Source organism: Emydura macquarii, unplaced genomic scaffold (genome assembly GCF_026122565.2).
Source record: "Emydura macquarii macquarii isolate MOO-44397 ecotype Brisbane River unplaced genomic scaffold, CSIRO-AGI_Emac_v2 contig_450, whole genome shotgun sequence".
In the NCBI taxonomy this organism is placed as follows: Eukaryota; Metazoa; Chordata; order Testudines; family Chelidae; genus Emydura; species Emydura macquarii.
Window position 1 is genome coordinate 6,804,578 of NW_027130587.1, and position 24,575 is coordinate 6,829,152.

A 24,575-nucleotide genomic window follows, 5' to 3' on the forward strand; every position below is an offset into this window, starting at 1 on the left:
AGGTAAGGTATCACTTCTGACTACATCTGTGCTTTATTATACAACAGATTTTCTTAGTTATATTAAAGGTGCTTAGTGAATGGTTCCCCTGTTATCCACAACACAGGTACATCTTAGATTGTGGCACCAGCTTTATATGCCTCAACACTAACCTGGTAAAATCACATGTTTGCATGAGGGTAGATCATTTTCCACAGGCCCTTTAGTCCTTAGCCTCACTGAGATATCCAGTCATGATCAGTTGTGTGATGTATACTCCTGTCCACTAGGAATGAGATTGAGACCACTTCATTTCACAGGTCACTGAACAATCATTGACTGTTAACTGCTGGTCAGGACAGCCATGAACTATTTCAATAGGCAGACCAGAGACAAGGGATTCTATCTCTATTGCTAATCATCTGTACTCTCCAGTCCTACCCCCACCACATTTACATTACAGACACAACCATTCTCACTGGATTTAAGTTTATTTGGCCTAAAAAAAAAGTACAAGTAATTTAAAAACAAATGCTGGCTGTCATTTTCAGGTTCAGCAAGAACAGAGAATAAGTTCCCCTAATTCAGAATTTACTATATACACTAGGTTCTAGTATGCAGGTAGCAGCTGACCTTAAACACCATGACCTCATATTTCCAGAATCAAGGCTGTAATTGCAGTCCAGTAAAATAGTCCATTTAACTTGCTGCAGGAGCAGCAGTCTTCTGACAGAGCCTGGCAAGCAGTCCAGCCATCTGTAAGAGAGAGTTCACCCCTTCTGCTATCTTCATGTGAGTATATCCAATTTCCTGACAATAAAAATATTAGGTGTCAAACCTCAGTTTTTTCAGTTTGCTTCGTCTACATTTCTTCAGCAAAGGGAGGCAAGTTTAGTGGAAGACTTTGACTTGTACTTTTTTCCCAACAGAGAGTAGTTTGTCTTGTCTACATTGTCCTGTTAAAGTACATATTGTACAGAGTCCCCAAACATTAGCTAATTACATATATACCACATTGAATAGAGCTTGGCCTTCAGCTCCAAAAATGCTGGTCTCAAGCTACCTGAGCTGAAAGAAAAATTAAGTTGTCAGCAATAGTAGGGCTTATATCTTCTTGAAGCCAGCCACAGGGCCCAAGCATAGTTTTTTCGGGCCCAGTATAAACTTGTAACACGGGCCCCCTCCCACACACATACCACAATCCCTCATCCCATATATACAATCTCATGAGCCATGAAAATTTTTTTCCTCATGGTAATGGGGGGTGCAGCCTGGGCCAGGGTCCCCGGGGCCTCCGGGCCCCAATGAAGTGTACCTTTCCCCCCACCCTTGTGGGGGCCCTAGCCAGCCACTCTAGGGCAACATAATATTCTGACATACCAGGTTAAATGTCTCTGGTGCAAGCATATAGCTCCCATTTTCTTTCAAGGAAGCACTATGCATGTATCTGAGGGCAGGATTTAACCCTAATGGGTCTGATTTCAATACATACCATAATTATCACTTGTCACATTAGAACTCAATGCCATTTAATCCTTAGTAATCTACTGAAATAAACCAGACGATGAGCTTCTGGCCAAGCTGCAAAAACCACTTATTTGACAGAGTTTTGGGGGAAATATGAGCCTATGTTCCAGGGCAAAGACCTGAAATGGTTATTTGAAGCTTAGATTTAGTGGCCGGTTGAGTTTATTCGTTACTTGAATATGATTATATTTATGACTAAGTCTAAGTAAATGATATGACACCTTGAGCTCATGTGGGCATTTATTGTTTAACTGTAAATAAACACTCACCATTCTTACAACAGGGACATAAATAGGCACACTGCAGACAAGTCTATGGGAGGGGAAACATTAATGAGAGGTTTAGAAACCTTTTGTATTAAGATCTAGCAAATCTTGGAGAATAAATTGAGGCTGCCCCTTTAGTCGGAATCACTTTTTTTATAACGACTATTTGATGTGATAATGAGGCTAGCACTAACCTTGATAAACTCCAGTTTCAGATACTCTGGCATTTGGAAAGTTTTACACACTCTGAAGATGTTGCCAACTATATCTTCTGGTGAGTACCCAAGCCGCCACAAGTGGGCAAGAATCTGTGCAGGAGAAAATAAATCTGAATTTCTCTGGAAAAAAAAGTTCTGGTGGTTCACGTTTGTACTCATTCTTGTGTAGAAATCATTTCCCACACGGTTAAACTGCATGTGATGCTTTAATGTTTAAGCAAGAGGTTTAATCTCCATCTTGTACTAGCGGGCAGTTTTCTGCCAAAGTGACACTCCAGTTGTACTTGTTTTGCTGGTTACTTTTTTTCATCTTACTTATGATTACAACTGAGGCAAGCTGCAATTTATGGAGCTAGTATCAATGATCTCCCGTTTATAAACTAATACATTGATATTTTATTGCTATATTTAGCATCTCTTCCAAGAACACTAAGACTGATCAACAGCAAGTTTAATGTTTAGAAACACTAGTGCAAACATATGCTCCTGGTGCTGCTACTGCCCTACTATGTATATCAAGTATTGTTATAGAGTAGCTACATCTGCCATCATAAGGGAAACAGTCTATATTAAAATCCTTCAAGTTCACTGGTTCCCTTCCTGGTGCCATTAGAATAATCCAGGTTTGGGACTGAGCTAGTTCAGAGGCCAGCAGAGAATGGACATATTATTTACATCAAAACCTTTTTCCACCAGCCATATCATGAAGCAGTATTGGTGGGATTCTATAATGGGCACACATGTTTTCCTTTGCAAGTGGAAACACCATGACTGACAACTAAAAGCAGAGAGATGTAAGTTAAAAATGGCACCAAAGAGTTGGGGGGGAGGGGAGACCTCACATGGATGTCAGAAGGCCTATTTAGAGTAAAACATCAGAACCTTATTAATTCTCTCCAGTAAATAATTCACATAATTAGGAATAAATTGCAAATGAAGACTGAAAGCAAGGATAGTGCCTAAGATGTATTTTGTTTGTCTATCATGGCAACAGATTTTTTCCATTTATCAAAATACACCAGTAACTGCTCTGTAGTATGTTCTTTGAAAATAAAATTGCCTACTACATTTTTGAAAATATTTTATTTTCTTTGAAAATAAATCTTGCCTACTAAATTTTTTAGAAGTGAAGTTACACTATTTATATGTGAATTACAAAGTGTGTTGCTTAATGTGGTGTCACTTGTATTCAGACATTTAGATCCAGTCAATCAAAGATGCCTCGGTGTAGAAATATACACGCTATCTGGATTTCTATTAAAGATTCCTTGCATGAAAAATATTTATATTCATGAATTTATCTGCATACATATAGTTTTACCTTTGTCTTGGGTAGAAAGTAAAGAAAACTAACCGCTTGTAAAAAGCAAGCATTCTGTTGGGAAAGTGCCTGAAAAGACAAAAATACACACCTTGTACGCTTCGTCAATATTTGCATTCACACAGTGCTGTATCATTTCCTTCACAAGCAGAGGGTGTGGCTCATCACATACCTATACCAAAGAGAAATTAGAATTTCAGGAGACCTCAGTGCATGTAGTCTCTCCTGCACCCAAATTCCCTGAATAATTTTAACAGGCTTCTGTATAGTTGATAGTTTAAATGCTGTATCTGAGAGAACCCTATAAAATAGGTTATTCGCCACATTTTATTTTTAAGTTTTTAATTTTTATGGTAATGTAATTATTCACCCAACATTAAGTCAGACTTTTATCACTGAGTGCAGAGCATCCAACATATTAGATATCAACAATCACTAAATTTCACAGTAGTCCTGTTTAAGATTCATTATTTGTTATACTGACAATAGGTCTTGGTTGTGTCAGTCTACATTCAAATGCTCTACATTCTTTCTCCAACATTAAAGGGAAAACCGAATACTCTGTAACAATCTTTTCAAAAGATGCATGCACCTCTTATGTTTAATGTAGTGATGTTATCTGAGACATAATACTGCTTGGGAACTGACAAAGCAATGTCTGATATAGTTGAGCCGCTAGACTTCAAGAGTCACTCTGTTCTTAGTGTGGAATGATGTCAAATACTGAAAACTAGGAAGAAAATGTGTTATCTATGTTCCTATTCCAGTGCAAATATTGAACATCATCTTGCTATAAGAACTTCTACTAACCTTAAATACATTCTCACTGTTAATAAAACCAAATCCAGAATATGTGGACTGCAAGTTGTTTAATGCCTGTAAAGAGTAAAATTAACATTTCTATTACTTTCTGAAAAGCTCCACCTCTGGCTCCCCTCCTCAGAGTCAAGCAGAGACCTTTTTTTTCCAAACTGCTGCCGGATCACCCATTCCCATGAGTCAATAGGATGAACTCGAAGAGTTGTGCAGACTTTGCTTCCTCCAGCTACAGGTCAGCATTCAATTTTCATTGATGCAAGGTCTTGCAACTAGACCAGGGGTTTTCAAACTGGGGGTCGTGACCCCTCAGGGGGTCGCAAGGTTATTAAGGGGGGGGGGCGTTGCAAGCTGTCAGTCCCCACATATGCTGGAAAGGGTTGCATGGCATGGGAGGGCATCACAGCCTAAAATATTTTCAAAGGGGGTCCCAGCAAAAAAAGTTTGAGAGCCCCATTTCAGAACTCAGTGAAACCATACAGTTTAGTTACTGGAGTACTGCAGATTGTGTCATCTTCCCTTTATTTCCCACAACTGAAAGCCTGTAGGGCCACTACTCAAGGCTTTGTATTTCAGAAAGGAGGCCTTTCTTTTGCTGGGTTTGTTTTTCTACCTGTCTCATATCTCCTTGTGCTGTGAAGATAATGGCTTCCACTCCATCATCTGTGTATTGTACATTCTCTCTTTCAATAATTTTCATTAACCTCGCAAGGATCTGAGCGTCTGTAAGCTTGGTGTAGCGCAGCACTGCACAACGAGACTGGATTGGTTCTGAAGAGAGAGAGAGACAGACACTTGTAGGAGGAACACCTTGTTCTCTTCTTAAATATCCAAGTTTACTTCTTTCAGCTTGGGAGAAGGCATCTGGAGTAGTGGGCAGGCCCAGGTTCTCCTACCAGCCACTGGGGAAGTGGCACAGATCAGGAAGTGGAGCTGAAGACTGCCTATGACAGTTGTCCAGTGGGCCTTTGATACCCCAGAATTGGAGGACTACAGTAACCTGACCAGAGGGCCAAGACACAAAGAGAGTCTTGGGGGAGAGAGAGAGAGGAGGCAGGGCATATGAACAAGCAGAGAAGGGGGCATCAGACCTCGGAGAAGCGAATCTCCAGAGCAGCCAGGAGGAGGTGCCCTAACAGTGAATGAACCCTGTGAGTGTCCAAAATAAAAAACACACTTGTTTTATCAATCTATACTTTTAACCACCTATACAAACAGAACAACCTAATAGCACCTTGTACGGTCCACCATGCAACTGTCGTTAACATAACCTTGCAACACTGAGTATATTTAGAGGGAGCCGAACAATGGGATAAAACATTTTACTTAGATCTTCATCTAACTTCTGATATAGTTTGTATGGCTTCTGTGAGAAGTTCCCTCCTCAAATATTTGAGTAGTATAAAACAGCTGTTCAGAGACTTTATCTAATGGAATGTGCTCAACTTCTGTGAACATGGGTGCTTGCAGATAGCTAGATTTTTTCAAGGGGGGTGATAAGCACTACACCCTCTTGTGATATACAGGCAGATGCTCACCATCTCTGAAAATCAGGCCACCTTTATTTGGATTTACTGAACTTATCAAGATTTGCCTCAAAATCCAAAATCTACAACAAAAGTAAAAGCAAAGGAAGATGATTAAAGGAAAATTACACTAGAGCTATACCTAAGAGACTTTGCGAAGCTCCGATCTTGAAGCCCTACCATCACATACTAACGGCATCAGGAAGTTAACTGTAAACATGGAAGACGTGTAACAAAGGTGTATACAGAGACTAGCGGCTTTCCTTTACCTATGATTTTATCTGAGGCATTGCACGCAAGTGCAAAGCGAGTTGTTTTGGAATAAATTTCCATTGTTCTTCGCAGTGCTTGCTGTGCTCCATCTGTCATGCTGGAGGAAAAAAAGAGAGTTAGGATGGCTTTTGCCCTTTACTATCTAACATCCAGCAGCAGTGTAATAGTTTCTATTTATATTAGCTACTGCCTTATGAATTGTTTGATTTTCTGGCTAGACAACTAGGAAGCTATGTACCTTTAACCAGACATTACATGAACAAGTCACCCCACAATACAAACTCTCTCTGAATAGTATTTTAAAATTACACACTTAAAACCAAACCATCAAAATTTGAAAGAATGATCTTTAGTTGTAGATGCACATGTAGTATTTTCCCAGAACCCCTTTTCATCTAGTAAAGCTAAAATAGAATAGCCTACTACAGAACTATGTATATCAACCACCCCTTTTCCAAATGAGAGCTTAGAAATAGCCAGTAAATTGGATGATAAGCTAAAGTGCTTCACTCAGATACTAAACATCTCTGAAATGCAGCAGCCTCTGGTGGAAGAGAGTCTGATAAGAGTGCTGTTAAAGGAACATTTATTCACAACCAAATTACTTCTGAGAGGCTAGCAAAATACCCTAAACTTTAAAATGGTTTATAACAGAAGTTTCACATTTTATGCAAGTTATACAGAACATGGAGGCAGAGCACTTCTGATGGGTTATTTGTGGTCAGAAGAAACACAGTGTACCTGTCTGCTTCATCCAGGATGATTATCTTATGTCGACCTTTTGGAAGTGTGACCTTCTGCTGAGCAAACATTTTGATTTTGTTTCTCACAACATCAATGCCCCTGAAAAAATATTCCCATTAATTCCATGATCACTCAGACCAGTTTGTAGTTCATATCAATTTAAAAAAAAAAAGTGCAACATATTACATTTCATTATAACAAAATGGACACTATTTACATTGGAGGGGAACTGTATCTAGGAATTAGCTTTTGGAAAAATAAGAGCAAACATTTGATTATCCTTCAATGTTCAGTTTAGAGTTACAAAATTTCGTGTTCTACAGTTACTCAGTAACTGAAGTTAACAATAAAGACAGAACAATACATTGCACTCTTACAGCACCTTCCATCAAAGGTTCTCAAAGCACTTAGAGCCTGATCAAGCCCTTAAGCACAAACGAAGCTTTATAATACCCTTGTGAAACAGGGAAGTGACATAGGGAGAAATTAAGTGACTTACTTAAGATCACAAAGGAAGTCTCAAGCAAAATCAGGAATAAAACCCAGCTCTTCTGCCCATAAGCTTTCACCACAAAGCAATCTTTTGTATTTGAGGTTCTTACCACCTATATACCTAAACACAAATAATCTTTCCTCTCTAAACTAGCTAAATAAAATAATTTTCCTTTAAATGTTAATGGAAACTTTATGAACACATGACAGGTAGAGGAGCTCTTCAGGATATATTTGAGACGTTATGGATTTAATTACAGATTACATAGCACCTAATAATCCGCATATGTTTTACAATTCCATTACATTAATATCTATAAAGTTCCCAAAACTGAAAGTGATAATGTCTACAAAAGATCTTAAAACATCTAAGATCACCTAAGTCTTGTTTCTGTGTGCGTGTGTGTGTGGTGTGGGGGGGAGAAGACAAAGAAGCGATTACTGGAAATCTTACTATCATTAATCTAACAAGCATAGTAGATTTAAAATTAAAAAAAAATTAAATTTGTTGTATTTCTTCCTTAATTTGAAATTTAGGTATGGAGTTTTCATACACACCTGTCATTTGAAGCATTCAGCTCCAGAACAGCATCCTTTAACGCAGGACCAAGCAGTGCACGAGCCAAACATAAGATACTGGTTGTTTTACCAGTTCCTGGAGGACCCTATGAAAACAATGATTGTTAAGTATTATGACATTACAGTGAGTTGTACTCTCTAGCTCGTGTGTTCTGTTGCAGTAGTAGAAACACAGGAATTCCCATAGAGACTCAGATGAGGTATCCATATAGTATCCTGCTTCCAACAGTACTAGGTGCTTCAGAGACTCTGCAGTTATGGGACAACCTAACCTCCACAGAGGTTGGTTTATTCCCTGGAGGGTGTGTATCTGGGACAACTATGGATTAAACAAAAATACTGATCTTTGGCTATACAATTAAGGTCTCCCTTACCAACAGATTCATGGACCAATACAAGTCCAGAGAAAGCCTGTTCACCATGCGGAATAGACACCACGAATATAGAACAAAAACACAGCAAGAAGAAATATGGTGCAACACAAAAATACTTACAGCAATTATAATATTTGGTACATTCCCCTCCCTTGCAAAGACCTAGGGAAAGAATGAGTGATTACTTTGCCACAAAACTTAGTTCATAAATACTACCATTTTTCATAATTAGCATTAAGAATCCTCATTCACTTCCCCTCTTTCATTTTTCCCACATTATCATTTTCAGATTTCTGACTTCCCTTACTTGAGACACACAGTAGGTAAGGTAAAATCTTTCAACGGATCCACTTTGGTTCGTGAAAGATAAAAACTTTTGAGCTTCACAAAATTCTCTTCAGGTCCCTTATTTGAGGCATTATATTAACCCTTTGGGTGCAGAGTCCTGTCAGACTTAAAATGGTTCATCTAACCTGAGGTTTTTAGTATCCTTGCATTTTCTTTCCATTGATTTAAAAAAAAAAAAAAAAAACATTTTGGTACGTCATTAGCAAATCTGGAAATTGAACTCCAAAGTACAGACTACCAGTCCCACATTCTAACCATTAGACAACACTTCCTTTTACAGTAACCCCCGAGGAGTCTGTTAAAATGGTCATTCCAAATAGCAGTATACACACAATGATGGAATGGTGGAATTTAAATAAGTTGAATATGTTTATGTATACAAAACTGAGCATAACTTTGTATGACCACATTAGTGAACATTTCTGTTACAAACTAGTTTGTTAGGATGACTATAAGGAAAATATTTTTACCTGACTTAGCTCTAGAAGAACAACAAAGATATTTGCAGGAAGATACAATGTAAAATTAATTGTAATGCAAACTATGTTTAGTTATGATTACAATTAACATGCTTAATTAACAACCTGGGCACTAATTTAATTTTCTGAACCACACCAGAACTGGGCAAATTGATATTAAATTTAAATGAATAAATTTAGGCCCTGATTCAGGAAAGCATCCTTACTGAAGAGGACAATTCTGGAGCACTTCCTTTACTTTTAAGTATGTGCTTAAATCCCACTGAAGTCAAAAGAGACTTAAACATGTGCTTAAGTGCTTTCCTGAATAGTGGGATTTAAATTTGGGTTAAATGTTTTCCTGAATTGGGGTTCTAAGCAGAATTGTATATTAAAACAATATATACAAAACAAACACAAGAAGACAATTTGTTTTTGTTATAAAAAGCCAATTACCTACCTCCAGTCTGCTTACAGTGTCTTCATTCCCAACTATTTCAGATAGCTTCATAGGTCTGTATTTTTCAACCCTATTTAAAAATAAATCCCACAGCATTAGACATATCTAATCTAGCTCATGTTTTATATTAGTTAAAAACAGATTAAATTAATATAATATGGGATGAAAAGAATTGGAAGTGTCTGAAGTCAATGTCTAAATTTCTTAAGGAGGATTTCTCACATTTTTCAAAGGGAAATTACATGGAAATTGCTCATGTGGTTAACAGCATACATTCATTAAATATTTAAAATATGTCAATATATTAGAACACAGCCATTTGATAATCTTCTGATGCTGCTAAATGCAAAGGGAGGAGATGCTGATCCTTTGATAGTGTTCCGTTGCAGTGATTTATCTTACCAAATGACTTTTTATTTCATTATTATAGTCTGATTGATTTTTAGTGACAGATAAAGACGGATGATGAAAAACTAATTTAACTGCTGCACTCTTTTGGCATACATGACACTTATGCCCCCCAACTCTGCAACCGACAGCATGAAGGTGAACTGCTGCACCTAACACTATCAATTACAGGATTAGGGTTTACACATTTCAGATAATAAAAACAAATGCTGGATTCTAAATGAACATTATATGCAAATGCAACTGTGGCTTTAATCCTATGCTGAGTAACAATCTTAATTGCTGTTTCCCGACACCCATTTTCATACTTACATACTAGTCCTACAAATGACTGCATGTGGGTAGACTGATGTACTTGCAAAGAGCCCCATTGAAGTCAATGGGACTCTGCACAGGCCCTGAACAGCCATTTGTAGGATCAGGGCCATATGAGCATGTCCTCATTTGCCTAGTTTATACAATAGGCAAGAAACCATACACTCCAAACAGAACTCAGTATAAATATTTGGTCAATCATTCTGGTTCTAGTCATGCAGAACGACAGCACTGTTTAATGACATCTTACACGGCACTCCTCCTCCTAAAGGATTCCAAAGCATTTGCATACTTAGAAGGGCACCATCATCTTAGAACAAACAAATCCCAAAGCCCTCACACTATTTTAAAAAAATTATTACTGACACAAGTATAGCACCTAAGATTATTATAGTTGGAAAACATTAGAGATTTTTATTTTTCAGTTTGTGTACTTTGTGCATATGACTGCACTCTGTCAATTTCAGTTTACCCTCTTTATTGTCAGAATCTGTATTACTGTAGTAAGGTGATGCCCTATTTGAGTTCAGGGTCCCATGGTGTCAGGCCCTGTACAAAAACATAGTAAAAGACAATGCTGCCCCAGAGAGTTTAAAATTTAAATAGGCAAGGTGGCAGGAGAACACAAGCAGAGAGGTGAAGTGACTTGTGCAGGTCAGTACCCAAGTCTTCTGGCACCCAATTCAGTGACCTATCCACTAGACCACACTGTCATCTGGTGATCTGGTGTGTTGTTTTTTGGGGGGGTGGGTGGGGGGGGGTGGTCCACAAAACAGAGAACGATTTAAAAACTGCAGGCCACAAAAACTAGCAAAGGGACATGTGGGCAGCTGTAGTACCTGAACCTTTGAATCATTTTTTAAACTCACTAGCTTTTGAGTTGATGATGTCCTTTTAAATTATATGCAAAGGATAAAGGGATTCCTTCATCCACTTTCTGAGGCGGAATGCAACAACTGTTTGCTAGTGTACATCTACACAATACAATATTTTAGGATAGGAAGAGAACTTAATTATGCAAGTTGGAATTTGACCAGGAATAATATCCAAGGAGTAATAACACTAGTTTCACTGCAACAGTTTATGGCAGTGTATGTAGAACCGTGCAGTTATGTGACTGCTTTAGAGATACCATAAACACCTGCAAATCACACGTGACAACAAAACCGAACCCTCAAATGTCAGCACCAGACATGGACTTCTACATGGTTTGGGACTTGATCATTTTATGACCCTCACAATTTGTGCAGCTATGCAAATTATAAGAATAACCAATGAGCATGTCAGAAGAGTACTTGTGAGGGCAAAAAGGAATCATCCAACCGAAATATATAGTGTTGCACATTTGGCTAGGGGACTTTTATAACTCAACCTAGCATCCTTTTCTCAGAAGTATCAGTTACAGCTGATATTGGGCTATGCAAACCAGTGATAACAGAGCAAAAGGTATGTTCCCATGCAAGCTACAGGTGCAGAGGCATTATATCGGTTAGTGAAGTGGACCAACAGCCACTAACAATTTCAGCCAGTTCCCTCTAGTAGCAGGCAATGGTGTGTGCACACTGGCCAGCTCATTATAGTAAGGACGCAGCTGCTATTTCAGGCTTCAGTTCCATGCAAGGCGGTGCTTCAAGTGCAGAGGTTAGGAACCAAGCTTCAGTTTACTGTGCACAGACATTAACGAGCCCATGATCCTTTCCTTAAAGGGCTTGGATTTGCTGCCCCAGCATCTCCGGCCAAAGCTGCAGCAGCTTTGCGGGCATGCTGGGGTTCGCTGTCTCTCCACACCCAAGAGCCAGCTGCATGTCAGTGGAGGTGTGCATGCAGCAGGACACCCCCAGAGTACATCAGGGGGGAAGGGCGCTAAGGAAGCCTTACATCACATTGCTGGCAGAACTGCACCCCCCAGCCAAGGGGAGCCACAGGGCAACTCTCCCCTCAGTAGCTGATCTCCCTGCCTCCTTAGTGCAGCTGGGGGGGGGGGGGCAGCCCGCCTCTCTTCCTCCAAAGCCCCCCAGAATCCTCCCTCCAACAGTGCCAGGCCGTGACCAGGCCCTTCCCTAGACACTCCCCCGGGCTCCCCCACAGACCCCCCCCCGGCTCTCCCCTCCCCCACACACACCCCGCGGGCTCCCCCACAGACCCCCCCCCCGGGCTCCCCCCTCACCAGGGCAGCTCATAGTGGCCACTCCCGGAGGCGGCGGCGGCGTCGGCAGCTGCCCGCTTCTCCCTGTCCCCCGACCCGGGTCTCTCGGCCTCCACCATCTCCACCGCCTCCATCCCGCGCGCGCGCGCCTGGCCTCCGCGCGCACTCCGTCCCCTTCCCGCCAGCCCGGGCCGTACCGCGCACCGCCCAGCCCGGGACCCCGCCCCTTCTTGCTGTCACAGCAGCGTCACTCCCCACAGGCGGGGCGGAGCCACCTTAAAAGGCGGCGCCCTAGCAGGGCCCCCGGCTGGGGCTGCGTGGCCTCGTGCCTGGCTTTCCACGGCAGCCTTAAGGGGGCGCCGTGTCTGCCCCTCATGGAGTGGCTACTCTTTGATGCCTGCCTAGGGGGGAGGCGGGCTAGGACTCCTGGGTTCTGTTGCCTCCTCTGAGGGACTGGGAGCCAGGACTCCTGGGTTCTGGGGCCCTGGGAGCCAGGGCTCCTGGGTTCTGGGCCCATGAGGGGGGGACTGGGAGCCAGGACTCCTGGGTTCTGTGCCCTGGGACAGGACTCCTGGGTTCTGGGCCCACGAGGGGCAGGGCACTGGGAGCCAGGACTCCTGGGTTCTGGGCCCACGAGGGGCAGGGCACTGGGAGCCAGGGCTCCTGGGTTCTGGTCTCCCCCTTTGGGTGGGCGCATGAGCGAAAGGGTTGAGTTGAGTTCAGTCCTGGTCACTTTGGACAAATCAGCACACCGTTTGTACGGGTGTAAGGCACGACCCATGGCAGAGTCAGCCCCGTCTTCATTTAAAAAAGGAAAAGGGGAATAGGAGGCTTGATTCTCATCTCCTCCTGTTGTGGGTAAGCAGCAGCTCCACTCAAGTTCAAGGGAATTGGGCTGCTGTAAAACTGGCGAGAAAAAAATCAGGAGGGTAATGCTCCCTTGTTCAGAAATTTGGAATTGGCTGTGACCTTTCGGGCGGTGGATACCCGCCATTTAAAATAATATTTACAAATCTCAGTAGTTACCCTTCCTGCTCAGGGGTTTTGTTGTGAGACGGAGTAGAGAGCCATACATTCACAGCAGAAGTAAGGTCTCGGTATAGCTTGATGTACCCTGTCCAAGGTAAGGAAGCAGCTGACCAAAAAACCAAATGTCTGAGTCTGAATAATCCGAATGACAATGAACTACTGATTTAAATATAGAAAGAGAAGTGAGTTTGGGTGATATGGCAGCTAAGATCGTGACAGAGCTGGTAATGGAATCCCCAGACTTGCTGGGCAAGTCACTTGAGGCCAGATTTTAAGGATATTTAGGCTCCTAAAGATGCAGATAGGCACCTACTGGGATTTCAAAAGCACCTGGGCACTTCAGTCTCATGGAAGTTGGGTGACTAGGTGCTTTTAAAAATCCCACTAGATGACTAGCTGCATCTTTAGGTGCTTGAATATCTTTGAAAATGGGGCTCTTTCCCTCTCTGCCGTATTATCCCCATCTTTAAAATGGAGGCAATACATTTATCACACAGGAACATTGTGAGAGTTAATGAGTTTATGGTAAAGTCCTGTGTAAGTGCTATTATTTACATTACTATTTGAGCATCTGTATTGGTCTGAAACTTCCTCTAGCTATAAGGACCCAGATTCAGCCTTTAGGCCCTGATTCTGCACCTTTAAAGCAATGCAAGCTTTGCAATTAACTTCAAGGCTCAGGTTCTATTTTAATGTAAACCTGTGTCTGTAAATATTTAATGTAGTGGTTTTGATAATCTTAGGCAAGCGATACATTTGTTTTATTTGTCTTTGTGGGGAGCTATTAAACCACTTTGTAACAAGCCAACTCACTAGAGTGAGATAATGCAGATATATTGTACTGTCTGCATGCTGCTGGTCAGAGCTCTCCCACAGTACAAAACAGTGGATTGTGCTTTGTTTTTTCGCCACGTTCAACAGGGTGTTGGACACTTAGGAGGTGCCAGCCTTCAGATAAGATAGAATTTCCTGGCCAACATTCATTCTCCTATTATGTATGAGTATTGCTGCAAATTAGCACCCTAAGGTACTGTGGGAAAACTATGCAGAAGAACTGTTGCTGAGTGCATGATGACAACTTGCATGATATCATTCCACTAGCTAAATGCAATTCATATAGTTCTCTGGAGCACAGTGTTCTATAGTAGCCCTGTACAGCCTCTGTGCAGACATCCAGTCTTCTGTTAAGAGCAGTGACCTCTTTCAAATCCATGGTGATCTAGTAGTTTGGTATCAGGGGTGGCATAAAGGTAGAACAGGCACACACTGGGTGATTTGGGGCAGGTTGAAAAGTGGACTTTTGCTAGGTTGCCTAGGATATCAGAACGCCTTGAACTGGACCTTTTAAAACCATCATTTCCCTGCCACAATTTCAACCATTGCTACGCTGGCCTCTTTGTTAACCTTCTGGACCAAATTCAGGGTACAACTCCACCCAGTTCAGGGTCAAAATTGTTTAATATGTCAACGAAGAAGCCTGAAAAAAATGTGAATGTAGCAGGTAGAGTTGTAATCCAAGGTCTAGTTGCAAGTGAACATCTTGGAGAAGGAAAAAATAGGCAGGCAGCCTTCAGCATCTAACCAGGATACTGAAGAGAAAAGTCCAAACTGGTATAATTATAATAAAACAATTGGAAAAATAATATATGAGAGAATACACAGAGCTGAGGAGCCTCTGTCATGCTCCTCAGGGTAGGGGTGAGTACAGTAGGACCATGCTCCAAGTCAGGCTCCCTGCTAGACCAGAAATGTTATTGTTTCTAAAGGTTTTGTTTCCTTGTTTATCCATGTTCCTGTTTTGGAGAATATGTTTTTGTTCCCTAATCAAACGCTCAAAGATCTGACTGCATAGTTCATATGAAAATACAGCCAAAATCATATAACATTTAATAATGGGAAGGAGCAGACCTGATCTACAATATCAACACTTGTCCCTAGACACCGTAAGGAGCAGAAAGCCTCAGGCTTAGACCACATCATCAGGAAATGGAACTACTGTGCTGTGAAAACATATTTGCTGCAAACTCTTTCTGGCTTCTGTGGACCTCACAGTTAATCACTAATCCTTTTTCCCTGGCAGGATAGAAATTGCCCTTGTGACTACTGCTGTCAGGAAATTATAAGCACCAAGGAGATACAGAAGGAAGAAAGGATATGGTACTGTCCATCCTACTACCCTGCAAACGGGGGAAGAGACTGGAAGATTACAGGTAGCAACAGGATTTAACTAAACTGTTCTCTATTTATAATGATTGTTCTCTCTGAAGCTTTCACAGCCCCTACCCCTGCAAACAGCACATAAAGTACAAAAACTGGGGGACTAGATGGTTCAGAGAACTGGTGACGGGTAATGGAGCTTTCAGTCCAGATTTTCAAAAGAATTCTGCTTCCTTTTAGGTGCCTAAGTGAAGTAGTCAGACTTTCCAAAGTGCTCAACACCCAGCAGTTCCCATTACTTTCAATGGTAAGTGGAATCCAAATGCAACCAAAATGTTGTGGTCCTGTGGACAGACTATACAATTTCTATACAGCCCACCTAACCTGAGACAGACTCTCCCTCCTAGACCCATGGCCCAGATTGATTCTTGTAACACTCTCTCTTTTAAATCCTTGATCTTTATCCCAAGTGAACCAGGATAGCCAACTGGAAATGCAGCAGGTCAGTTGCAATCATCTGGGGTGTTGCTTGCTACCCTGTCTCTAACACTCTATTCCATCCAGTACCTGCTCAGAGAATTGAAAGATTTGGCCATGTAGTCCCTCACTGGGCGCCAGTGCAGGAAGGTTCACAACAGTCTAGCCTAATGTTAAACAGGCCAAGCAATGGGGGCCGCCACTATTTCTCCTGAGAGATCATTCCACTGATGCTCTAATCTCCCAGAAGAGTTACTCTGCCCATAAGCAACCAGAAGAAGATGCAGGTGAGGAGACGCAAAGAGGCAAGGAATATTTGGATTTAGTTTAGCTAGCCAGTAAGGCTTGGAACAAAAACAGAGTGGCTTTCAGTGTTTACACAAAACTAAATGCTGGGACTATGAACTCTAGCACTAGGAGATGGGCATTACCAGTATCTCATCCATCCCACCAGCAACTTCTGAATCTTAAATCCGTCGCTTCCTATTGCAACTTGCTGTTGTTCAGCAGCCACAAGTAGGTCATGCAGCCACAGGCTGTCTCATTGCCAGAGAAATACAGTGTCCGCAATCCACTTTGAGAATATTCTCTGCTCACTCTCTCTTTCATGCTCCTGGGGTTGGAGCCAGTGGAATTAATGCTGTTGCCACCACTGATGCCAATCATTTCATTTTGTGTTTGGCTGTACAGGTTGTTTTTTCCCCATTGCAGTAAGAGATTACCTATAACAGAAGGCAAAGCAGATACAGAAGCCACTAGCTGAAGAAATAACAAAGGGAATGCCACAAGGGAAGCTGGCTGGTTCTCTAATGTTAAACTCTACAGTACTATATGGGTTCAGCGCCGAGGCTTGGGATCTCCCTCCCCAGATTTGTAGGAGCTGAGATTACTGTGGAGCTAACAGGCTTGATCACCTGAAACAAGAATGGGGTATCCTAAATTGCTCCCAATCTAAGGTATTTATATTGTCCTTATCTCCATAGTATCTAAGCACCTCACAGTCTTTTAATCTATTTATCCTCCCAACGCCCCTGTGAGTTAGAGAAGTACTATCAACACCATGTTACAGATGGGAATCAACGCAGAGAGGTTCAGATCCACAAAGTTATTTAGGTTACTAACTTCCACTGATTTCAGTAGAAGTTAGGAGCTAAATACCATTTAGTGATTTGCCTAAGTGATTTGCCAAAGATCACACAGGAAATCTGTGGCAGAGCAGGGAACTAAACTTGACTCTGCCAGGTCCTGGGTTATCCCTCTAACCACCAGATCCTCCTTGCTCTCAAATGAGCATTTCCAGTTGAAGAGCAGTGGAGGCACCTCAGGATAGTCAGCATGGGCACAATCTAATGTTTATCCACTCCTGTTAATGGACTCTGGGCATGTACCTTTATATATTATGCACTGCATGTATTTAATTTTTACTTTGTGTCTAAGTATTTATGTGCAGGTTTTTTAATGTTATATACAGAGTCACAGGCAACATCAGAAGATGAGCCTGATGCCTTAGTCCTGGATTAGCGAACTCATACTGCTGGAAGAGCTTCATGCCATATTCAATTGGGCCTGTGGTTTTTAAAAAAGAGAAAGCAGCAATCTGTGGGAAGCTCAGATATCTTTATTATCATTTAAACACCTCATATGTTTCATAAAAGGATTTAAAGCACTTAAAAGAATGGATTGAGATCACCACACTCCCTATGAGGTAGAGAAGTTTTATTCCAATTGTATAGATGAGGAAATTGAGGCACAGAAATAACTTGCCCAAGGTCCTACCATGCATGAGTAGCAGAGCCATTGAGAATAGGACTCAGCAGTCCTGACTCCCAGATCCTACTCTAACCTCTAGACCACACTCTTTGTAGACTGATGACTAAACCTGGTCTACCCCTAAATATTAGATTGACCCAGCTAAGTTGCTCAGGGCTGTGAAAAAGCTTGTGCCCTGAGTGCTGTGGTTCAGTAGGCCTAACCCCACGTGTAGACGCTGCTAGGTCAACAAAAAAATTCCTCTGTCGATCTAGTTACCATCTCTCTCATAGGTGGATTGACTACATCGACGGGAAAACTCCTTCTCTTTATGTAGGAAGCATCAACATTATGGAACTATAGCAGTTCAGCTACAGTGCCGTAACTGTGTCTCTGTAGCGGCTATAGTGTAGACATCGCCTAAGACTGACAGCCTTATGAAAGCCCCTTAACTTTCTGTTTAAAACATCCGAATTTTAGGGAGTTACAACACTAGTCACTAGAGGGAGCTTATACTATTGTATCCTAGGATAACCAGAATGTCACCAGGGATAGCCATGAAACAAATAGAATCTAGACAGAGATTCCTGTTGTGTCTGTGTAAACAGAGAACTCCTTTAATCACCAATTTTCTGGGAGGTCACAATGCAAATGTGGGATATTAACACTGTTAATATGCTAAAAATGGTGGCGAAGCGAATGTTCATTTGGGCTCTGAAAAGATTTTGGGCTCTGAAAAGATTTCACTCTTACAGCTGACTTATTATGAGGCCCACTGGCCACTCACACCTGCTGCTAACAGCTGGCAAGGGGTGGCCTCTTTTATTGTTAGGATCAGGCACTTCTATGAATTGCTGCAGCGTCCTGCTTGCCTGCTGTGTGTTTCTAGAGATGATGCCACCCCCTGTCCCTGAAGATACAAAGAGAGCATTTGTATGCATGAGTTTTGCTGCCAAATGTAAGCTCTGCAAAGGGCAACCTGCCGCTGAGACAAACTCAGTGTGGTTCTCACCGGCTCAGCCACAGGAAGGATCCTTTTGTCTCACCTGCTGGTTCTGGAGCCAAGGCACCATGAGGGTCTTGCTTTAAGATTCCACTATGGTGCTGTGCAAATCCATATTTGGACATGGTAGCTCAGTCTTCCCTAACAGAGGGTAATGTTGTCTAGTGGTGAGAACTGGGGTTGGGATCCAAGCATTTTGTTCCCAGCTCTGCCACTGATGTACTGTATGACCATGGGGCGAGTCATTTAACCCCTCTGGCCTCAGTTTTCCCATACAAAAAAGTGAACCCTGTTATTATAAAACTTGATTGATGTTTATAAAGTGCTTTGAAACCCTTTAGAGTCCAGTGTTTCTTAACCTGGAGTTTTAGAGGGGTCTCAAGTGCAGAGCTGGTATTGGGGGTGGCAAGAAAGGTAATTGCCTGGAGCCACAGGGGCGCCATGAAACTAAGTTACATGCCTCAGCCCCGTGGGGGTGGGACTCAGGCTTCAGGGGTACAGTAGTTTGGAAAGGTTAAGAACCACTGCTTTAGACAGAGTATGCCAAAATACAAAATATTAATACTATTAATAATGCCTGATTACTGGCCATAGCAAGATTTAGCAGGAGCTATCTCATCAGAGCATTTCCATTTACTGCACCCCAAGCAATTCAGTTTTTCTTTCTACTGCGAAAGACTGGAGACTTCTAGGTTCTTGGCATGGTCTTAACACCATTTGCATTATTTCATACTCCGTTCCTAGCATCAGCAGTCAGGTATTATTCAACACTGGCCACCACTCTTGAAGGTGATGCATCATGTTGCAATTCATTTCATTTGTACATAGCCTCTTAAACAGAGGCCAAAACTCCTTATCAGAGTCCATACACCTAAGCTCCCTGGGTCTATGATAAAATGGGATCCAGATCAGAGCCGCTTGCATTTTTGTGAAATTCCAGTGCTTAAAAGATGGAATAATAATAGTTTATTGTTCATCTAGAGCCCGAAGTCTATCTGGCTGCAGCACTCTGGACTCCTTGAAATGAACAGAGTAAGGATTTAGAAATACCATAAAAGGAAACTGCAGTAGTCAAGTCAGGGAGTTCTTAAAGTCTGAAGAAGGATTATAGCAGAAGGTTACGGTAAGGATGGATTCCAGCAATGTTCTGGTGGTGGCAATGGACAGACTTGCAGATGTGTGAGTGGGAAGGTTGTTGGATGAAAAGAGAACCTAAATGGTTCAGCCTTCAGCATATTATTGAATTTCATCCAAAGTGCTTAATATAAATCTCCACACATACATGATATGATTATAGGGGTCGTGTTTTTAGGACTGGTGTTAATAGTTGCATATCACCTTGGGATGCAAAGTGCTGGATCAGAGCAGAATGTATTAAGATGATAATATGCCAGCTAAAGCACAGTTTTGCCATTATAACTGCATCTAGAGTAGGGGTTTTTGCCAGCATAGCTTTGTCAGTCAGAGATCATACCTCTTCACATCCCTGATGGAACAGCTATGCCAGCAAAAGTTGGTAGTGGAAATCTGGCCTCTTTGTCCTAATCTGTTGTAAGGTATTGCTGAGTTCAGCTAAACAGCTGTCACATTTCATCATAGAGGTAACTGCACTTAAGTAGTGGTCAAAGTGATTCTGCCACGCCACTGATGTCACATGCAAGGAGCTAGGAATTGCTAAACCAGATCAGACCAATGTCCAGCATCCAGCATTTGACATCAGTGGAGTGTCATCAGAGTAACTGAGATCACACTTTATTCCATAGTTAGTACAGTCAGTTACAGGTACCATGTTAACTTAAAAAAATCCCATTTCTCTCTGAATGTTTTTTTTTTTTTAAACCTGCAATTGTTCCAAATAACCCGTACAATTACCGTAATGGAAAGTGTTTAAAGGAAAAATTAGTATTTCTCTCATTTTGTTCTTCCAGTTTGTTCATTCTGTGCATTTGACAGCACTTTGTATATAGTCAGTTTCACTGTTTCTCCTATGCAGTAAATCAGTTTCCCCTGTTGTTTGTGTGAGTCTTTCACATAGCAGTGGGGAAGAAGAAAACATGTAAAAATATAGGAAAATTGGCTGGGGAACTCAGGGGCATTTGTACATTACGCTAGTCTTCACCCCTTTTCTTTGCAAAATGGCTTAATTGGCTTTGAGCCTGCAAACACTTAAAGATGTGCTTAAATGTTTGTAGGATCCAGGCCATAGTCTGTAAAATGCTTTGGGCCCTATCTTGACAAATGTAAGATCATTATCATCACTGTCATATAGAGGTTAAACACTGTGACACATTATACATACAATAACTAGCCATGCCACTGGGAGATGTCTTGTTTCAGTGATAAATGTAAAGGGAAACTCAACCTTCAAATTCATATCTAAAATATATATATTACATACCTTCATTTCTGGTATCATCTTCAAGTCTTTAAGAGACACATACAGTCAGCTTGAATTTTAAAAAAATTCTGACTAATTAAAAAAAATACTTTGATAGAGCACTCTTTAAATAATATGTCCCAATTTAAAAACAAAATATTCTTTAATGGTTATACTCGTCCTCCCCTGCGCCTTCTGTTCATATTTGTAAGTCTTTTCAGCAAGGGAAAAATGGACTGTAACTGGAGAACAGTGGAACCAACTACGCACAAGCCTGAGATTTTGAATGGCACCTCAGAGTCTGTGTTTTTCAAAAGTGGATATCCAGTTCCTATGAATTTCTAATGGGACTTGAACATTTAAATCCCATGGCAGCTTGGTGCATTTTAACAGAACTTTGAGTGGGATTTTCAAAGTAAACTGACTAAAAAGGTAAATAAATATAATAAATGAAATCCTGGCACTATTGAAGTCATTGGCAAAACTTCCATTGACTTTAGTAGGGTCAGGATTTCACCCAACATTTTTTCATTAACTTCTTTCCGTTACAGTAATCTTAGGTGGTACTTGTACGGGTAGTAGCTAAATTTTCACACTGAAATGTGATTCCCCCCCTCCCCCCAGTTGATTTCTGAATTGAATTTTTAAACTGTAAAGTACATGTGAAATGTTAATGTATTTTTGATCTAATCCTCCCACTTGGCATTATTAATCCATAGATTTACTGCCACAGAGAGAGGCTTTGCATATGAAACATACTGGGGTTATTAAATAAGGATAGTTTTCTACAACCAAGGTCGCTATCTCTGCCTCTCCTGTTTCCTGTCACTCTAACTGCCCAGCTATGATTTGTTTCTTTTTTCTGCCCTTGTATAGTGGATTTTTGGTGTCTCTTCTTCCTATTTATTAGGTGGTAATTAATGTTTGCTTGATTGATTGAATGTTTGATTTGATTGATTGTAATGATTGATGTTCATGTGAAACACTGTATCTCGCTTGTAATTGTCAATGGGTTAAACCTCCCTCCGCATCTTTCCTTCTTCCTCAGGTCCCCATGTAGGCATTATGTAGGCTCTTCCCTTCTCCCCAGATCTTTGAGGAACAGCAGAAGGGGCCACAGTCCCATCCAGCCTCTCCCCAGTCTTGAAAGATATTCTGAAAAGGGATGCCCTGTACTGAGCAACCAGAGCTAGTAAACTGAGTCACTCCTGCTCAGGACTGACGAGGGACACACAACACCCCCATAATCCTCTGGGCAGGGTAGCTTGGGAAGTCTTAGGTTCTCCCTTGCAAACAGGCTAAGGATCAGGGGGCATTTCTAGTGGAGGTTCCCTAGTTACTCTGACATAAAGATTCAAGGGTATCATTTGCCCCTTCTCAGTTCCTGGGCAGCTGCGGTGGGTTGGCTGTCCAGGCATCTGCTACCCAACCCTCTCTGTCTCTGCATGAACTTTGTACGATTGAGGGAGATGGTGGTTTCCTTGATGACCCCCCTTGGTGGCCCCCAAACAGACCCAGAGAAGGGGTTGGGAAGAAAAGCACCCCCTACCAAAGACACAAGGAGAAGGAAGGGCAATTTCTAGCTACATGGGGAAGAAGCAATCCCTGGCTTCCACCGAACACACTTAGCAATAAGGACTAGGGGCCCAAACCTGCTCCCACTGAAGACACTTGCAAACCTTGGACTTCAGTGATTTAATATTGGGACCTACGAAAGGACCCTGAGAACTACCTGAGTAGGGGACAGGATGGGGCGGGGGAGGGGAAGATTCAATGGAGGTTTTGAATCTACTTGAAGCCAGACCTTTGTGCAAGAGGCTGACCAGCCAAGACTGGATTTGTAGCAGCCTCTGTGAACCAAATCCTGGAGAGTTCCCTTATATATCCCACAGTCGCCAACCCCGCAAGGGCTGTGCAGCACTTGCAATAATGCCCCAGAGGATGGATCTACATTGTCAGGGCATGGGCAAAGATAACATCCCCTACCCTCATTAGGTCACCCCATGTGAAAGAGCCCTTGCACACCCAGCACTAAGGGGAGCTCCTGTCCATATGCAGTGTGCCTGCCGCTCAGCCTGGGAATAATGCAGAGAGCAGATCTGCTGGGTGGGCTGCTTCCAACTGCAGCATCTGTTAGCAAGGGGGGTTTCACACCGCCTACCTCCACCACCCTGTCAATTCCTGTTTTTGGATGCTGGCCAGATTGCGACCCAGTGCCCCAAGAAATATTTACTTCCTGTTTCTTGCCTAGACCTCCACCAGCCGCTTTTCATGAATAAAATATGAGCTGTTCTTTTGGAGCCATGAAGGGAGGAAACCACTGCCAGCTGGTGTGGCCCACAGCTCTTTATTGCTTTGGTTGCCGATGCCTGCCGCCTCACATACACAGAGAGCCAGAGTGGAGTGGAAAAAAAAGAGCAATCCCCAAGCATTAAAGATTTAATCCCATCAGCTATTGCTGAGCCTCTGTGACATGGAAAGTTGAATTATAGGCATCAAAATTATAGGCAGAGCTGATGGTGCTGCCTATAGTTAATGTTGTCCAGCATATCCCATTATAGGACCTTGTTTTCAGTTGCTTGTAACTTTGTCAAACTTTAACCGTTTGGGCTGATGTTTTCCATGCTGGGTGTCTGCCTCAGGCTGAATTGTTTTGGAAAGTTTCAGCAAAATGATTCAGCCTTTTCTGAGAATGAGATTAGAAAAAACACATCACTTTATACATGTTAAAAAAATCCTTACAGCTGTTCTCTTGAGAATCTCTAATGCTTCCATGCTTTGGAGCAGAGTCTTGAAATTTGGCAGAGAGGTTGGGCAGGTGCCTGGGGTCAGGGTTGTACCTTTTGCTGTTCTCATGACAAACCACCCAAATTTTGCCAGTTCTTTGAGGGGGGAGGGGGAAAACCCCCACACTTTGCACAAGCTCAGTTGAGACTTGTTAGAGTTTGGCTAAATTATCTGAAGATTTTGTCTGTACTGAGTATGCGCTAAGCCATGGCTGTAGGAGCTGAGCAGGACTTTCTCTCTAGTTGCTGTGTCTGACTACGGTGGGCTGTTGTGGTACAGGCACCAGAACTGAGCAAGTCTCTCCTGTACTCTCACTCTAGGAGCCAGGCAGTTCTGTGAATAAAATAGCATGTGATCACGCAGGTAAAGACTGTATCATAGTGCAGGTGCATAAGGGGGTTGAATTAAGGTTACACAGAAAACCTTATTTCTGACATTGCCTAACTTTAAAGTTTTTAATATAGCTTTTTTGAGTGATATATAATCAGCAGGGAACAGGCCTGGTAGGTGCTAACTCACTACTTCCAAGGTTTAGAGCCTAGTCTGGGTTCTTGCTTTTTAACAGAAGGATTCTCACTTTTAATAATTTATGCACATGAACTAATAATAATACCTCACCTTTCAAGATCCTGTTTTATTCAAGGATTACAGATCACTTTACAGACTCTAATGACTTAAGACTCACCTGCGAGGTAAGCATTATTAGTGCCATTTTATAGATTGGGAAACAGAGACAAAAAGCAGTG

At 41.9% G+C, this 24,575-nt stretch overlaps 1 protein-coding gene across 1 annotated transcript; it reads right to left on the minus strand.

The window, feature by feature from the left end:
- Positions 1–313: 313 nt before the first annotated feature.
- RFC2 (replication factor C subunit 2) lies at positions 314–12,446 on the minus strand. Its single transcript, XM_067537885.1, has 11 exons — positions 12,272–12,446; positions 9,382–9,451; positions 8,236–8,277; positions 7,721–7,827; positions 6,668–6,769; positions 5,923–6,023; positions 4,741–4,898; positions 4,122–4,187; positions 3,403–3,483; positions 1,967–2,080; positions 314–789 (listed from the first exon to the last, which is right to left on the minus strand). The coding sequence occupies exons 1-11, from the start codon at positions 12,382–12,384 to the stop codon at positions 679–681; spliced, it is 1,065 nt and encodes a 354-aa protein (XP_067393986.1). The 5' UTR covers positions 12,385–12,446; the 3' UTR covers positions 314–678.
- Positions 12,447–24,575: the final 12,129 nt, after the last annotated feature.

Excerpts from the sequence above, each read along its gene's own strand:
- RFC2 (XM_067537885.1), bottom strand. The coding sequence starts at position 12,384 with ATGGAGGCGGTGGAGATGGTGGAGGCCGAGAGACCCGGGTCGGGGGAC. Across the intron at positions 9,452-12,271 it reads GGCCACTATGAGCTGCCCTG|GGTTGAAAAATACAGACCTA; the intron begins GTGAGGGGGGAG and ends ATTTTTAAATAG. Across the intron at positions 7,828-8,235 it reads TACCAAATATTATAATTGCT|GGTCCTCCAGGAACTGGTAA; the intron begins GTAAGTATTTTT and ends TTGTTTTCATAG.